This window comes from Saimiri boliviensis, chromosome 14 (assembly GCF_048565385.1).
Source record: "Saimiri boliviensis isolate mSaiBol1 chromosome 14, mSaiBol1.pri, whole genome shotgun sequence".
Taxonomy (NCBI): domain Eukaryota; kingdom Metazoa; phylum Chordata; class Mammalia; order Primates; family Cebidae; genus Saimiri; species Saimiri boliviensis.
Genome location: NC_133462.1, coordinates 34684864 through 34698665, shown reverse-complemented (window position 1 = coordinate 34698665; position 13802 = coordinate 34684864). Strand labels below are relative to the sequence as shown.

The 13802-nt window shown below is 46.7% G+C and overlaps 1 protein-coding gene across 1 annotated transcript in view; it reads right to left on the bottom strand.

The window, feature by feature from the left end:
• Nucleotides 1-11351, bottom strand: part of ZNF564 (zinc finger protein 564) — a 30039-nt gene extending 18688 nt beyond the window's left edge. Inside the window, exon 1 of the mRNA XM_003941749.4 lies at nt 11199-11351. Within this exon, the coding sequence (XP_003941798.3) occupies nt 11199-11201 (3 nt within the window). The 5' untranslated portion in view covers nt 11202-11351. The remainder of the gene's footprint in view (nt 1-11198) is intronic.
• Between the last annotated feature and the right edge of the window lie 2451 nt (nt 11352-13802).

Here is a 13802-nt window from a genome sequence, read left to right as displayed (position 1 = left end):
GCAGCAGCAGCACTCAGGGGTCCCGGTGACCCTCTGATATTACAGTATGGACTCAGCCAGGATCCCTGTGGTGACAGAGGCACAGGCAGTGGCAGCAGCACTCAGGGGTTCTGGTGACCCTCTGATATTACAGTATGGACTCATCGAGGATCCTTGTGGTGACAGAGGCACAGGGAGTGGCAGCAGCACTTAGGGGTCCTGCAGCCCTCTAGTATTATAGTATGAACTCAGCCTACCATCTAACGGCTGCCTTTCCCCTTCTCTTCTTTGTATTCTTTTAAAATGACTCCTCTCCCATGTGCAGTAGTTCACGCCTATAATCCCAACACTTTGGGAAGCCAAGGCAGGACTGCATGAGCCCAGAAGTTCTGGGTTACAGTGAGCTATGATGGTGCCACTGCACTGCAGCCTGGGCAACAGAGTGAGGCCTGGTTTCCAAAAATAATTTTTTAATTAAAATAATAACTATTCTTTCAGATAGAGTCTTCCCCTCAGCACCCTGTAGAAGGGACCAGAATACAAAAGTACACATAGCTTCATTCTAAAAGACACAGGTCCAGATCAAGACACACAACCCAGGACCACTTTAAGGAGGGCTCTAATCCCATACACCCTTCCAAATGTCAAGGAATTATCAAACTATCAACTCGGGCTGATTATAGACCCAGATTTGCTGGGTCTCAGCAACACAACAAATACAGAGCAGGACAGCTCAAAGCAGGAGTTCCCCGGGAAGCAGCAGCTCAAGTGCATGCCCAGTATCAGGCAGCAGACAGAGGAGCAAGCAAAGGCAGACCCCTCTACATGGTGGTTAATGTACAGACATCTTGTTCACAGCACCAATTGCAGAGATGTGGTTCTGATGCTTACAGTGATGGAGTGTCTCACGAAGGCTGAAAGGGCATAAAAAAGCTTATTACTCTCATGTGATTGAGGTCTCTGGGGAGAACAGGGAAAGGCCACCAAGCAGGTATGATACGGCTTGAGAGAGCCTGGGGAAGCTGCCTGGCTGGGGCATTTATTATGCTGGGGTTGGGGCTGGATGAGAGTTCCATGGACAGACACCAGAAGACGGAACACCAGGCTTCCTTGAAAGCTGGTCCCCGCATGGGCAGAAGGGGAGAAGGGGAGGGTGAGGTTTTAGCTCTTGGCAGACAAACGTTAGGCACTGGAGTCTGACTACTCACTACTGTAAGAAAGGCAGGAAAGAAAAATAAACATTCCCAGTTGCTTGTTTTTATGTCAACAGTGACAGGATGCACAAAAAGGGATCAAAACTGGTTATCTGGGGGTGGCTGGAGCAAGAGGACTAGAGTAGACCAGGCTATGCTGACAGGGAGTCATCTAAAATTGAAACTGTCAAGTGTACACTTCACACCAGAAGGGTACTTCTTTCACATGAGTCTTTACATGTGTCCCTGGAGCACTCTGAAATATGTAACAACATAATACCTCTAAGGAAACTGTTTTTTTTTGTTTTTTTAAGAGTCAGGGACTGGCTCTGTCACCCAAGCAACACTGATTAAGCTATGATTGTACAGTGGTGCAATCATAACTCACTGCAGATTGGAACACCTAGGCTCAAGTGGATCCTCCCACCTCAGCCTCTGGAGTAGCTGGGACTACAGGTGCAAGCCACAACGCCCTGTTATTGACTTATTTGTGTGTTTGTTTTGTAGAGACGGGGTCTTGCCATGTTGCCCAGGCTAGTCTTGAACACACGGGCTCAAGCGATCTTCCTGCCTTGGCCTCCCATAGTGTTGGATTACAGGCGTGAGCCATCACATCCAGCCTTGAAGTCTTATTCTCACTGGTAAATATAAGAAAAACAGTAATAGATTATACGATTTGAAATGAACCTGGAAACTCCTAATACTTTTAACAGATGGTTTTTAGTATATTCAGAGATACATGCAATCAAGATCACAGTCAATTTTCATCACCTCAAAAATAAGGCCATGTACCTTTTACCTGTCAATCTCCTATCCTCCCATTCTTCCTCCACCAATCCCTAGCCCTTGATAACCAGAAATCTTTTAGGTCTCTGTAGATAGATTTTCCATTACAGACTTTCATATAATCAGAATAATGTCATGTGGTATACTGACTTCTTTTTTCCTCCTTTTTTTTTTTTTTTTTTAAGACAGAGTCTAAGCCGGGCGCAGTGGATCATGCCTGTAATCCCAGCGCTTTGGGAGGCCAAGGCAGGTGGATCACACCTGAGGTCAGGAGTTTGAGACCAGCCTGACCAATGCGGTCAAACCCTGTCTCTGTGGGGAAAAAAAAAGACAGAGTCTCCTTCTGTCACCTAGGCAGTACAGTGGCGCGATCTCGGCTCGCTGCAACATCCACCTCCTGGGTTCGGGCGATTCTCCTGCCTCACCCTCCCGAGTAGCTAGGACTACAGGCACCCGCCACCAAGCCTAATTATTGTATTTTTAGTATAGACAAGGTTTCACCATATTGGCCAGATTGGTCTCGAACTCCCAACCTTCTGATCCACCTGCCTTGGCCTTCCAAAGTGCTGGGATTACAGGTTTGAGCCACCACACCCGGCCATAACTGGCTGCTTTATAGGTTTCTCAAGTCACATCCATGTTGCGGCATGCACTGCCACTTTGCTTTTGTGGTAGAATTATATTCCACTGTATGGATAGTATATATTTTGTTTATCATCCAATGATGTATTACAGTCAGCCCTCCATACTCAGGGTTTCTGGATCCTCAGATTCAACCAACCTCTGATCACATACTATGTAGTTAGGTCTATGATAGTTAGGTACATACTAAACATGTATAAACTTTTCTTCTTCTAATTATTCCCTAAACAACGCAATATAACAACTACTTACCTAGCATTTATGTTGTATTAGGTATTATAAGTGAGCTAAAGATGATTTAAAGTACATGGAAGAAAATGTTTTCTTACTATCCATTCTGGGTTTTTCTGTGACAAAGTATCAAAATGAAATAGCAGATTGTGGCCAGTGGCTCACACCTGTAATCCCAGCACTTTGGGAAGCTAAGATGGGTGGATCACCTGAGGTCAGGAGATCAAGACCAGCCTGAGCAACATGGTAAAACCCTGACACTACTAAAAATACAAAATTAGCAGGGTGTGGTGGCACATGACTATAATTCCAGCTACTTGGGAGGTTGACACAAGAGAATCACTTGAATCCAGGAGGCAGAGGCTGCAGTGAGCCGAGACTGTGCCACTGCACTCCAGCCTGGACAACAAGAGTGAAACTCCATCTCCGAAAAAAAGTAACATTTTGGCAGGTTGAGTTTCCTTCCTGCCAGTTTGCTTAATTCACTTATTACTTATAAGTGTGTCTGCGGGGGGAGAATCTCTTGGATTTTCTACATGTAAGATCATATAATCTGTGTACAGGAAAAAATTTTCTTCTTCCTGTTCAATTTTGATGTCCTTCTTTTTCTAGTCTAATTACTCTGGCTAGAACAGCCAGTACTATGTTGAATAGTAATGGTGAAAGTCAACTAAGTCTCAATAGATATTTTAAAATAGAATTAAAAATAATCATGTTAAAATATAAAATGATTGTATAATACATTTAACATATGAATATACATTTTACACTGTTAAAATATAAATATAAAATAATATTAGCTGGGTGAAGTGGCTCACACCTGTAATCCTAACACTTTAGGAGGCAGAGACAAGAGGAATGCTTGATGCCCAGGAGTTCAAGACCAGCCCGGGCAACATAGTGAGATCCTGTCTCTATAAAAAAATAAATCTGGCCAGGAACAGTGGCTCATGCCTGTAATCCCAGCATTTTGAGAGGCTGAAGCAGGTGGACCACGACCAGCCTGGCCAACAAAGTGAAATCCCATCTCTACCAAAAATTCAAAAGTTAGCCAGGTATGGTGGTGTACACCTGTAGTCCCAGCTACTCAGGAGGCTAAGGAAGGAGAATTACATGAACCAGGAGGCAGAGGTGTGGTGAGTGGAGATTGCACCATTGCGCTCCAGCCTGGGCAACAGAGCAAGACTCCATTTCAAAAAAAAATAGAACTCAAATATCTAAAAACAGCAAAGATTTTGTACAGTACACTGTCAGTGTTATAGCCTGAATCTGTACGTCCCTCCCAAAATTCACATACTGAAATTCTAACTCCTAATGTCATTGTATTAGGAGGTGGCATCTTTGGGAGGTAACTGGGGTTAGAGATCAGGAGGGTGGCACCGTCATAAATGGAATTAGTACCCTTAGAAGAAATGACAGGAGACAGCTTGCTTCCCCGATACAATGAGAGATGATAATCTGAAAACCACAAAGCAGGCCCTTACATCCACCAGTACCCTGAACTTGGACTTCCCAGCCTCCAGAACTGTGAAAAATAAATGTGTGTTAAGTCACCCAGCCCATGGCAGTGTATTACAGCATCCCCAGGTGACTAAGACAGCCTGGCATTTTCTCAACCATACATTAGGGATATGAAATAATTAGGACATTAAGGCAGTAGCAGAGACACAGACCAAAGAAATATAGCAAATTCTGAAACCAGGGCATCTATGTAAGATATGTGAATCTATGACAGAGCAGGTATGGTCAGTCAGGGACAGAAACGATGGACAATTAAACAACAGGGGCAGGGATAATGGTTATCTCCAGGAGAATAATTCATCTTCTGCCCATCATCCCCACTAACGTTGTGATTTCAGTGTAGAGCTGTCTATTGTAGTGAATTCTTATCATTTTATTTTACCTCAGAGGCCACTTTGAATATGGCTTTAACTTTTCCATATCAGAAGTGGGGCATAGTCACCCTTAATACAGTTTCCATTTCTATGCCTCCTCCATTTCCTCCATGTGGTCACTCCAGTTATCTGCCTTACACAGCTGCCCCCCATTGACCACCTCCCCATCAGACAGCTAGATACAAACTGCTGGAAATCATCCAACTGACCCCACACAAGGAATGCACAGATAGGCTGCAGGACCACCTCCAGTCATCATGTGACTCCACGGAATTTAGAGCCATCTGCTGACTCTAAACTCACCAACTGCAACTCCCACAGGAGTCTCCAATAAAGGTGTCTGTCCACAGATTCCTCTCTCTTGCTCCCCTAGTGAGGTGTGCATGTCAGGTCCTAAACAGCCACCCTCTTCCTGTTGGCCTGTAAGGAGAACTATCCTTTCTCTCTGGGGTCTATGACCAACCAGCCTGCTTCACCCACAGTTCACAAGGAAACCCACATTCGGAAGGCTGAACAAGCCTGGGGACCACTCTGTGAAGATGTGGCCCACTCCTAAGAAACGAGTGAGGGAGACATTCCAGGAGCTCCACACATCCTACTCACCTCTTCTCATGATGTGGAATCATTGTCTCAATTATCACCACTGACCACATGTTTACCTGGAGTCAGTTTAAGATGCTGACATCTGGTGTTTTTTCTGTGACACCAAACGTGCAAACACCGACCAGTTCTCCAACACTAGTGAGGTATCTAACAATTCAGCTCTGATGCCCCTGAGAATTGGCAGAGACTATACAATATCAGGGCTCAGTCTCACCACATGCCAGTTCACATGCCAGTCACAAGCCACAGGGCCACCCACACTTCTGAACAACTGTGTATAAATCATGAGCTCCCGTAATCTCCTCCTTGGGTTCAGTAATTTGCTAAAACTATTCAAAGGACTCAGCAAAACATTTTACTTAAGTACAACTCTGGAACAGGCAAGTAAGAGATGTTAAGTGGCAAGGAAAGGGGAGTGGAGGGCCGGGCGCGGTGGCTCACGCCTGTAATCCCAGCACTTTGGGAGGCCGAGGCGGGTGGATCACAAGGTCAAGAGATGGAGACCATCCTGGTCAACACGGTGAAACCCCGTCTCTACAAAAAATACAAAAAATTAGCTGGGCGTGGTGGCGTGTGCCTGTAATCCCAGCTACTCAGGAGGCTGAGGCAGGAGAATTGCCTGAACCCAGGAAGCGGAGGTTGTAGTGAACCAAGATCGCGCCGCTGCACTCCAGCCTGTGTAACAAGAGCGAAACTCTGTCTCTAAAAAAAAAAAAAAAGGCCGGGCGCAGTGGCTCAAGCCTGTAATCCCAGCACTTTGGGAGGCCGAGGCGGGTGGATCACGAGGTCAAGAGATCGAGACCATCCCGGTCAACATAGTGAAACCCCGTCTCTACTAAAAATACAAAAAATTAGCTGGGCATGGTGGCACGTGCATGTAATTCCAGCTACTCAGGAGGCTGAGGCAGGAGAATTGCCTGAACCCAGGAGGCGGAGGTTGCGGTGAGCCGAGATTGCGCCATTGCACTCCAGCCTGGGTAACAAGAGCAAAACTCTGTCTCAAAAAAAAAAAAAAAAAGAAAGAAAGGGGAGTGGATAGGAAATGCTCCACATCTTGGGGTGCACCACCCTTCCAGCACATCAATGTCCTCATCCACCTGAAAGTACTCTCTCAATGTCTTCGCTCAAAAATTTTTACAACTCAGTCTCCAGCCTCTGCTCTTTCCTGAGGTTGGGGGCTGGAGCTTAAAGTGACAATCTTCTAGTCACAGGTTCGGTGCTTCTGGTCACTAGTCTCCACTCTGGAAGTATCTAAGAGTTCCAGAGTCACCTCATTAGCTTGAAACTCAGCTATGGTCTGAAAGGGGCTTGTTGTGAATAACAAAACACACTCCACCTATCACTTGGGAAATTCCAAGGGTTTTAGGATCCCTGTGCCAGGAACTGCAGACAACACTAAATATACGTATTATACCACAGAGCAAATAAACTCTTAAATTCACAAACCTTTCCTCCAGTAGAAAGAAACCAAAGGTGTCTTTCATTAAGTCTGACCCTCACAGACATTTGCACAAATCACACTCTGGCTAAACCAACTCGATGGATACAAAACCAAACTGATGACAATGTAAAATTTTACCCAAGCTCTATAATCCCACAGAATACCTATGATTAAAGCACTCTCCACCACCACCACCCTTGGTGTTCTAGAGAAGCAGGCTACTGGGGGGAAAAAAAAGAAACACCCTTCCTGTTACTAATTAAGATGTCCCTTACTTTACCTATAAGAAAGCCAGACAGACTCTCCAAATTTCCACTGTTTACTTCACAAACAATTGGCTGGACAGTTTTGTCTTCACTGATCAGTCAAAACAAAATATCTGTAAATCAAACTTTTGGTTAAGTTTCTCTCCCTCTTTCAGGTCCGTGAACTTTGACCCACGCTAAACAGCCTAAGGAAGCACACACCCAACCCCTCCTTTATGAACCATCCTAAGAACAGGCTAACCTCAGGATGAAACATTCTCTAATTCAGGATCCTATTTTGCACTTTCCACTCTGCCCTTCCCCCTATTCCTAATCTTATTTGTTCCTCCCTATGAATGAAAAACTTTAGGGGGAGAGAAGGGGAGAAAGTCCTGCTCTGTCATCCAGGCTAGAGTACAGTGGCACAATCACAGCTTACTGGAGCCTTGACCTCCTGGGCTAAAGGGATCCTCCCACCTCAGCCTCTGCTGGGACTACAGGTGTGCACCACCAACCCTAGCTAATTTCTTTGTTTTTTTTTTGTTTTTTTTTTGTTTTGAGACGGAGTTTTCGCTTTTTACCCAGGCTGGAGTGCAATGGCGCGATCTCGGCTCACTACAACCTCCGCCTCCTGGGTTCAGGCAATTCTCCTGCCTCAGCCTCCTGAGTAGCTGGGATTACAGGCACGCGCCACCATGCCAAGCTAATTTTTTTTGTATTTTGAGTAGAGGCAGGGTTTCACCATCTTGACCAGATGGTCTCGATCTCTTGACCTTGTGATCCACCTGTCTCGGCCTCCCAAAGTGCTGGGATTACAGGCGTGAGCCACTGTGCCCAGGCACCCCCCCAATTTCTTTTTAGTTTTGTAGGGAGGAGGTCTTACTATGTTATCCAGGTTAGTCTCAAACTCCTGACCTCAAGCAATCCTCCTATTTTAGCCTCCTAAAGTGCAGGGATTACAGGTATAAGCCACGACTTCCCACCAGAAAAGCCTTTTTCTGACTAACCTCTGGGATGCTTGCAGATCTTACATCTGCTGATTTCCCCCTTTTTGTTATAGTCCTTTCAAATAAAGTCACTTCTTACCTAATTCCAGATTTCTTGTATTTGAGGATGTCTAGAAACAGCTCTCTCAAATCATGGGAGCCCATGGTTTTTCATTACCTGAACAATAACAATTACAACCTCAGACGGAACATCACCTTCCCAACTACACCTACGTGTGGTTCCCCAGCTTTCCCGTGGTCTGTAGATTCTCTCAGTATAAAGGACTCCTCCCCTGGTTGGAGTGATCAGGTTGGGGCACCTGCAACTTCTACCCAGGAAGAACCAACTGAGACTTCAGTCACCTCCCTTTGCAGGCTCTTTGCTTGGAGTCACTCTGAGACACACTTTGCCTCATACCTCTGCTTCCCCAGACAAGGCTATTCATTTACTTTTTTTTTCTTTTTGAGATGAACTTTTGCTCTCATTGCCCAGGGGGGAGTGCAATGGTATGATCTCTGCTCACAGCCTCCGCCTCCCAGGTTCAAGTGATTCTCCTGCCTCAGCCTCCCAAGTAGCTAGGATTACAGGCATGCACCACCACACCGGGCTAATTTTATATTTTTAGTAGAGACAGGGTTTCTCCATGTTGGCCAGGCTGGTCTCGAACTCCCAACCTCAGGTGATCTGCCCACCTCAGCCTCCCAAAGTGTTGGGATTACAGGCGTGAGCCACCGTGTCTGGACTCACTTATTTTTAGAAAAAAAAAAAAAATATCCTGTTTGAAGAATCCATCAAAATCACTCAAACTCACTGCTTATATATATAGGTGGAAAGGAAACTGCAAGACATTTGTATGCTATAGCTCAAACATGAAATGCACAAGTATTTATCCCTTTCAGACAATAGACATGACACGTAATTATTGCTTCCATGACAATTTCTTTACTAATATATAATTCACTAATATTTAATATTTCAAAGTCCCATCTGGTAGGATTTAGCATTAATCACCAAAGTCCAGATGAAAGGATACATAACAGTTATACATTACTACAAAATCTCTACCCTGCAAAGAAGTTAGTGAATCTCTGTATTTCACCAATTTACCTACCATACTTTCTTGTGGAAATGTATCCATTTCTCTCTAGCCATAATGGAAGACTGAATTTCCCTATTTCTCTGAGATTCTCATCCCCAGTAGCATTCTCAACGCTAAATCCTGGGACTGATCTGAAATCACCCAAAGGAAGAAAACAGACCTCAAAAACCTACCACACATGTTATGGGAAAGAAAATACATAAATAAGACTTTTTAACAAATTGAATGTAAGGCTAGATAATTGTTTTCCCTCAAATCTACTTTCTGCCCCTTTGTAAACATTTTAACTTGTCTTTCAAGTGCTACTGATAAAATACATTGCACATGTATTGAAAAAAGGATCAAATAAGCGAATAAATCTTTTCAAGGGTTTACAAACCCAGGAAGAGGCAGTGCTGACCTGGAATATAGACATTTATCTGAATCCAGTGTCAGGTGAGTTCACCCTATCACCTAGGACATCTACCCAGCCCCATCCTGGCTCAGAGTGCAGTGCTCAGTGACAACCCTCCTTAAAGACAATGAATTGTGCCCTGCTTTCTGCCCCAAGTGTATTTCACCTTTCAAGTTCTTGTACCATTTCACTGGGGTGGGTTTTCCTTCCCGCTTGGGGTAGTTTTTCTCCCTTCACTAGACTAAAACAATCCGGAGGTCAGGAATCGTTTGTGTCTTTTCCTCTCAATAACAGCCTAAGATTGGCTAACCATCAATGCGTCCCTAAGGAATGGAAACTGGGGCTGGGGAAGAAAAGCTGTGTCCCAAAGGGTAAACTTTTCAGCTGAAAGGGATACCGGGGGACTCCTCCCACCTCAGGGTATCCAGCTCTCCCCTAAGAAGCCCCACCCCTACACCTTAGGCTGTCCTCTGGGAGGAGTGACCCAGGGGCTGATAATCACTAGATCCTCCAAAAGTGGCAGCTGTGAGCATCCTGGGTCAGACCGAGGCAGTTCTGAAACTCAGGACCAGGAAAAGATAGAGGGCCACATCACCAAGTAAAGTTTCCAAAGGAGAAACTCCACCCAAAGACATTCTGATTAGGCTTTGGGGCTTAGCAAAGATAAAAGGAGGGGAAGCACAAAATTTTTTTACCGCAGAGTATCAGGTTTTTATGCTCCGATTCCCCCTCAAGTTAAAAGTCCACAAACAAGAGGCCGGGCATGGTGGCTCATGCCTGTAATCCCAGCACTTTGGGAGGCCGAGGCGGGCAGATCACCTGAGGCCGGGAGTTTTGAGACCAGCCTGGCCAACATGGTGAAACCCCGTCTCTACTAAAAATACCAGGCATGGTGGTGCATGCCCGTTATCCCAGCTACTCCGGAGGCTGAGGAAGGAGAATTGCTTGAACCCGGGAGGCGGAGGTTGCAGTGAGCCGAGGTCTTTCCACTGCACTCCAGCCTGGCGACAGAGAGATGCTATCTAAAAAAAAAAAAAAAAAAAAAAGTCCACAAACAGAAAACAAAGCCTTTCAAAAGAAGATGGTGAAAGAAGCTATGAACAACCAAAATACTGTGTCTAAAATACAAAACAAAAAACAGTTGATAATGTTGTGATATGAAGAGGGGTCACCTTTGGGAATTCGGGGAAGGAACCGGAAATTTGGAGATTTACTCCCAGCCCTAGAAAAACCTAGGCTAAGAAACGGGAGTCGTAGGTTTGAGACTCTTTCCAGTACATTTGGAAGACTCGGAGGGAGACCGGTTCCTCCGGAAAAAAAAAAAAGGATAGACTGGGAACCCCACAGCACACAGCTCCCCCCACGCACGAACCACACAGGCGAGGCGGGATTCCACCTGTGACCCTCGGGTGTCTCCGCACTATCTGGGGAGAGGCGGGGCTGCGGGAGCGGAGCTGCCCAGAGAGGGCTCCGGGGTTGGGGCCGCAGTGGTCGCGCAGGGTCCGGACAGGACGCCCGGGATACCGGCTACGACCCAGCCCCACCCAGCGGCCGAGGGGACAGAGGGCCGAGCTGCGCCAGAGGAACTCGGGTCCCAGACCCTGGAGTCGCCGCAGGGAGGCCCGGGTGCCTCCACAGCCGGTTCCGGCCGGTTCCAACCAGCCCCTCCCCCAGTCTCCAGACGCCCGGCCCAGCACACGCACCATTTCCCGGCTTCCAGGGTGTCCTGGGGTCCTGCCTACGGCTCTCTCCAGCCTGTGCAGGTCCCAGCGCGGCAGAGGCTGTGTGGGGGCCACCCGGGCCACTGGAGAAGGGGAGAACGGAACCCAAGCGCCGCGGACCAGAGACAGGAAGACAACGCGGAGTTGTTGAACGTTGCCCCCAGTCCCTCTTGCAGAGCTCCTGATTGGATGGTTTGCAGGTCCCCGCCCCAGCACCCCTGATTGGATGGTGCTCTAAGTCCTGCCCCCTCGGCACTGAGTGACAGGAGAAGCAATGCAGTATGTGGCTGAGTAAAACCAGATTGACAGGGTCTTGGCTACTGCCCTTCGCAGGCCCGACTTCCTCCCTCAGTAACCTTCAGTGCGGGGGAGGATATTTGCATTTAAGCGAAAAGTGTTTCAGGCTCTGCAGAGCGGACTCTGGCTTCTTTCTGCATTTAGGGTGCCTTTCCTGCTTCTTCCGCACAGACACGGAGTCAGTCACAAGTGTGCACAAGGAATGACAGACTCCGTGTCCAGCGGAGCCATTCCCTGGCCTCACAGCAGGAGACGCAGCCAGGCCATAGTGGAAACAGGAGAGAAGAGGGGGCTTGATATCCTCCAGGGGTCAGGTTTTGGGATGACGCTATTGCCAGCATTACCAAGGCTTTATCATATCATATGTACCCAGTCTATTCATTTTCAGGTGAGAAAATTAAAATGCCAACAAAGAAATACAATTATTAAATGCATAGGAAAAACTGGAGTTTTTATGACAGCAATCATCTGTAAAGAAATAAGAGAAGTAAAGCAAATATTTGAACTAGCTCAGACAAGCAGCCTGCTTCACCCGCAGTTCACAAGGAAAACCCACAATCATAAAGTTCAAAATATTCCCAAACGCCTGTAATCCCAGCTCTTTGGGAGGCCAAGGTGGGTGGATTGCTTAAGGTCTGGAGTTCAAGACCAGCCTGGCCAACATGGTGAAACCCTGTCTCTACTAAAATACAAAATTGGTCTCCTGTAATCCCAGCAACTCGGGAGGCTGAGGCAGGAGAATCACTTGAACCTGGGAGGTGGAGGTTGCAGTGAACTGAGATCACGGCGCTGCACTCTAGCCTGGGCGACAGAGCGAGACTCGGGGGGAAAAAAAAAATTCCCAAGCTTGGAAGCCAGGCTTTAACTGCAGAAATAGATTCCCAGAGTGGATCAGATGCTGGTGATGAGACAGAGACACTTAAGAATTCAACTCTGGGAGCTCAAGGTGCCCTCCAGTCCCCTCCTGGCAGTGTGGAAACTCCTTCCTTCAAAACCTTCATTTATTTGTACCAGTAGGAAACTCTCACCTGGAGTCATTGTAAGATTGTGACCTAAATAAACGTCATGTTGCTAAACCTTTTGTCCAGGGGACAACGCAAACAACTCTTTTACTGAGCCCGACCTTCACAGATTTTCTTCATGTATGCAGATTACAGCCGGACCCCAGCGACCCCATGAATGCCAAAACCAAAACACTAACCAGAAAATGGCCCCAGGCACCAGGCACCAGAGGTGCAACCTCAAAAAAGACAAAACCCTCCGCCCCCACCCAACCACAACTGCACATGGGTCTCCTGCTTTTCACAGCTCTGCAGCTTCTCAGAATCCACATTCCTGGCCAGGTGCGGTGGCTCATGCCTACAATCCCAGCACTTTGGGAGGCTGAGGCAGGGGGAGTGGGGATCACGAGGTCAGGAGTTCGGGACCATTCTGGCTAACAGGAGGAAAACCCGTCTATACTAAAAATACAAAAACTTAGCCAGGCACTGAGGCAGGAGAATTGCTGGAACCCAGGAGGCAGAGGTTGCAGTGAGCCCCAAGACTCTGTCTCAGAAACAAAAAAGTAAAATCAATAAAAATAAAAATTAAATAATATTTTTTTAAAAAAAGAAAAAGACTCTTGGCGGGGCGTGGTGGCTCAGGCCTGTAATCCAAGCACTTTGGAGGCCAAGGTGGGCGGATCACCTGAGGTCTGGATTTCAAGACCAGCCTGACCAACATGGTGAAACCCCGTCTTTATTTAAAAAAAAAAAAAAAAAAAAAAAAAATCTGCACTCCTTCTGCAGTGGTTCTGATCTGGAGGCCACCTGCAAGGAAGGGCAGCCTGCCCAAGAAGCACCTTTCCCTCCCTTTGCAGGCTCCAGATTGGCCTCAGGCTCTGCTGCCCACTGCAGGTTATTCACCTGCCTCTCACCAACACTGATCACTTAAATAAGACAAAAAGACCTTCAATCCCGTTTGTTTGTTTGTTTGTTTGTTTGTTTGAGAAACCAGCAGAGATCCTGCTTTCCTTCTATGGTGATGTTTAAACTGAAAGACAAAAAATTCTAAAATAAATCCATGGCCAGTGGCTCACGCCTGTAATCCCAGCACTTTGGGATAATGAGGTCAGGAGTTTGAGACCAGCCTGACCAACATGGAGAAACCCCATCTCTACTGATAATACAAAAATTAGCCAGGCATGGTGGCACATGCCTGTAATCCCAGCTACTCAGGAGGCTGAGGCAGGAGAATCACGTGAACCTGGAAGGCGGAGGTTGCAGTAAGCCGAGATCATGCCACTGTACT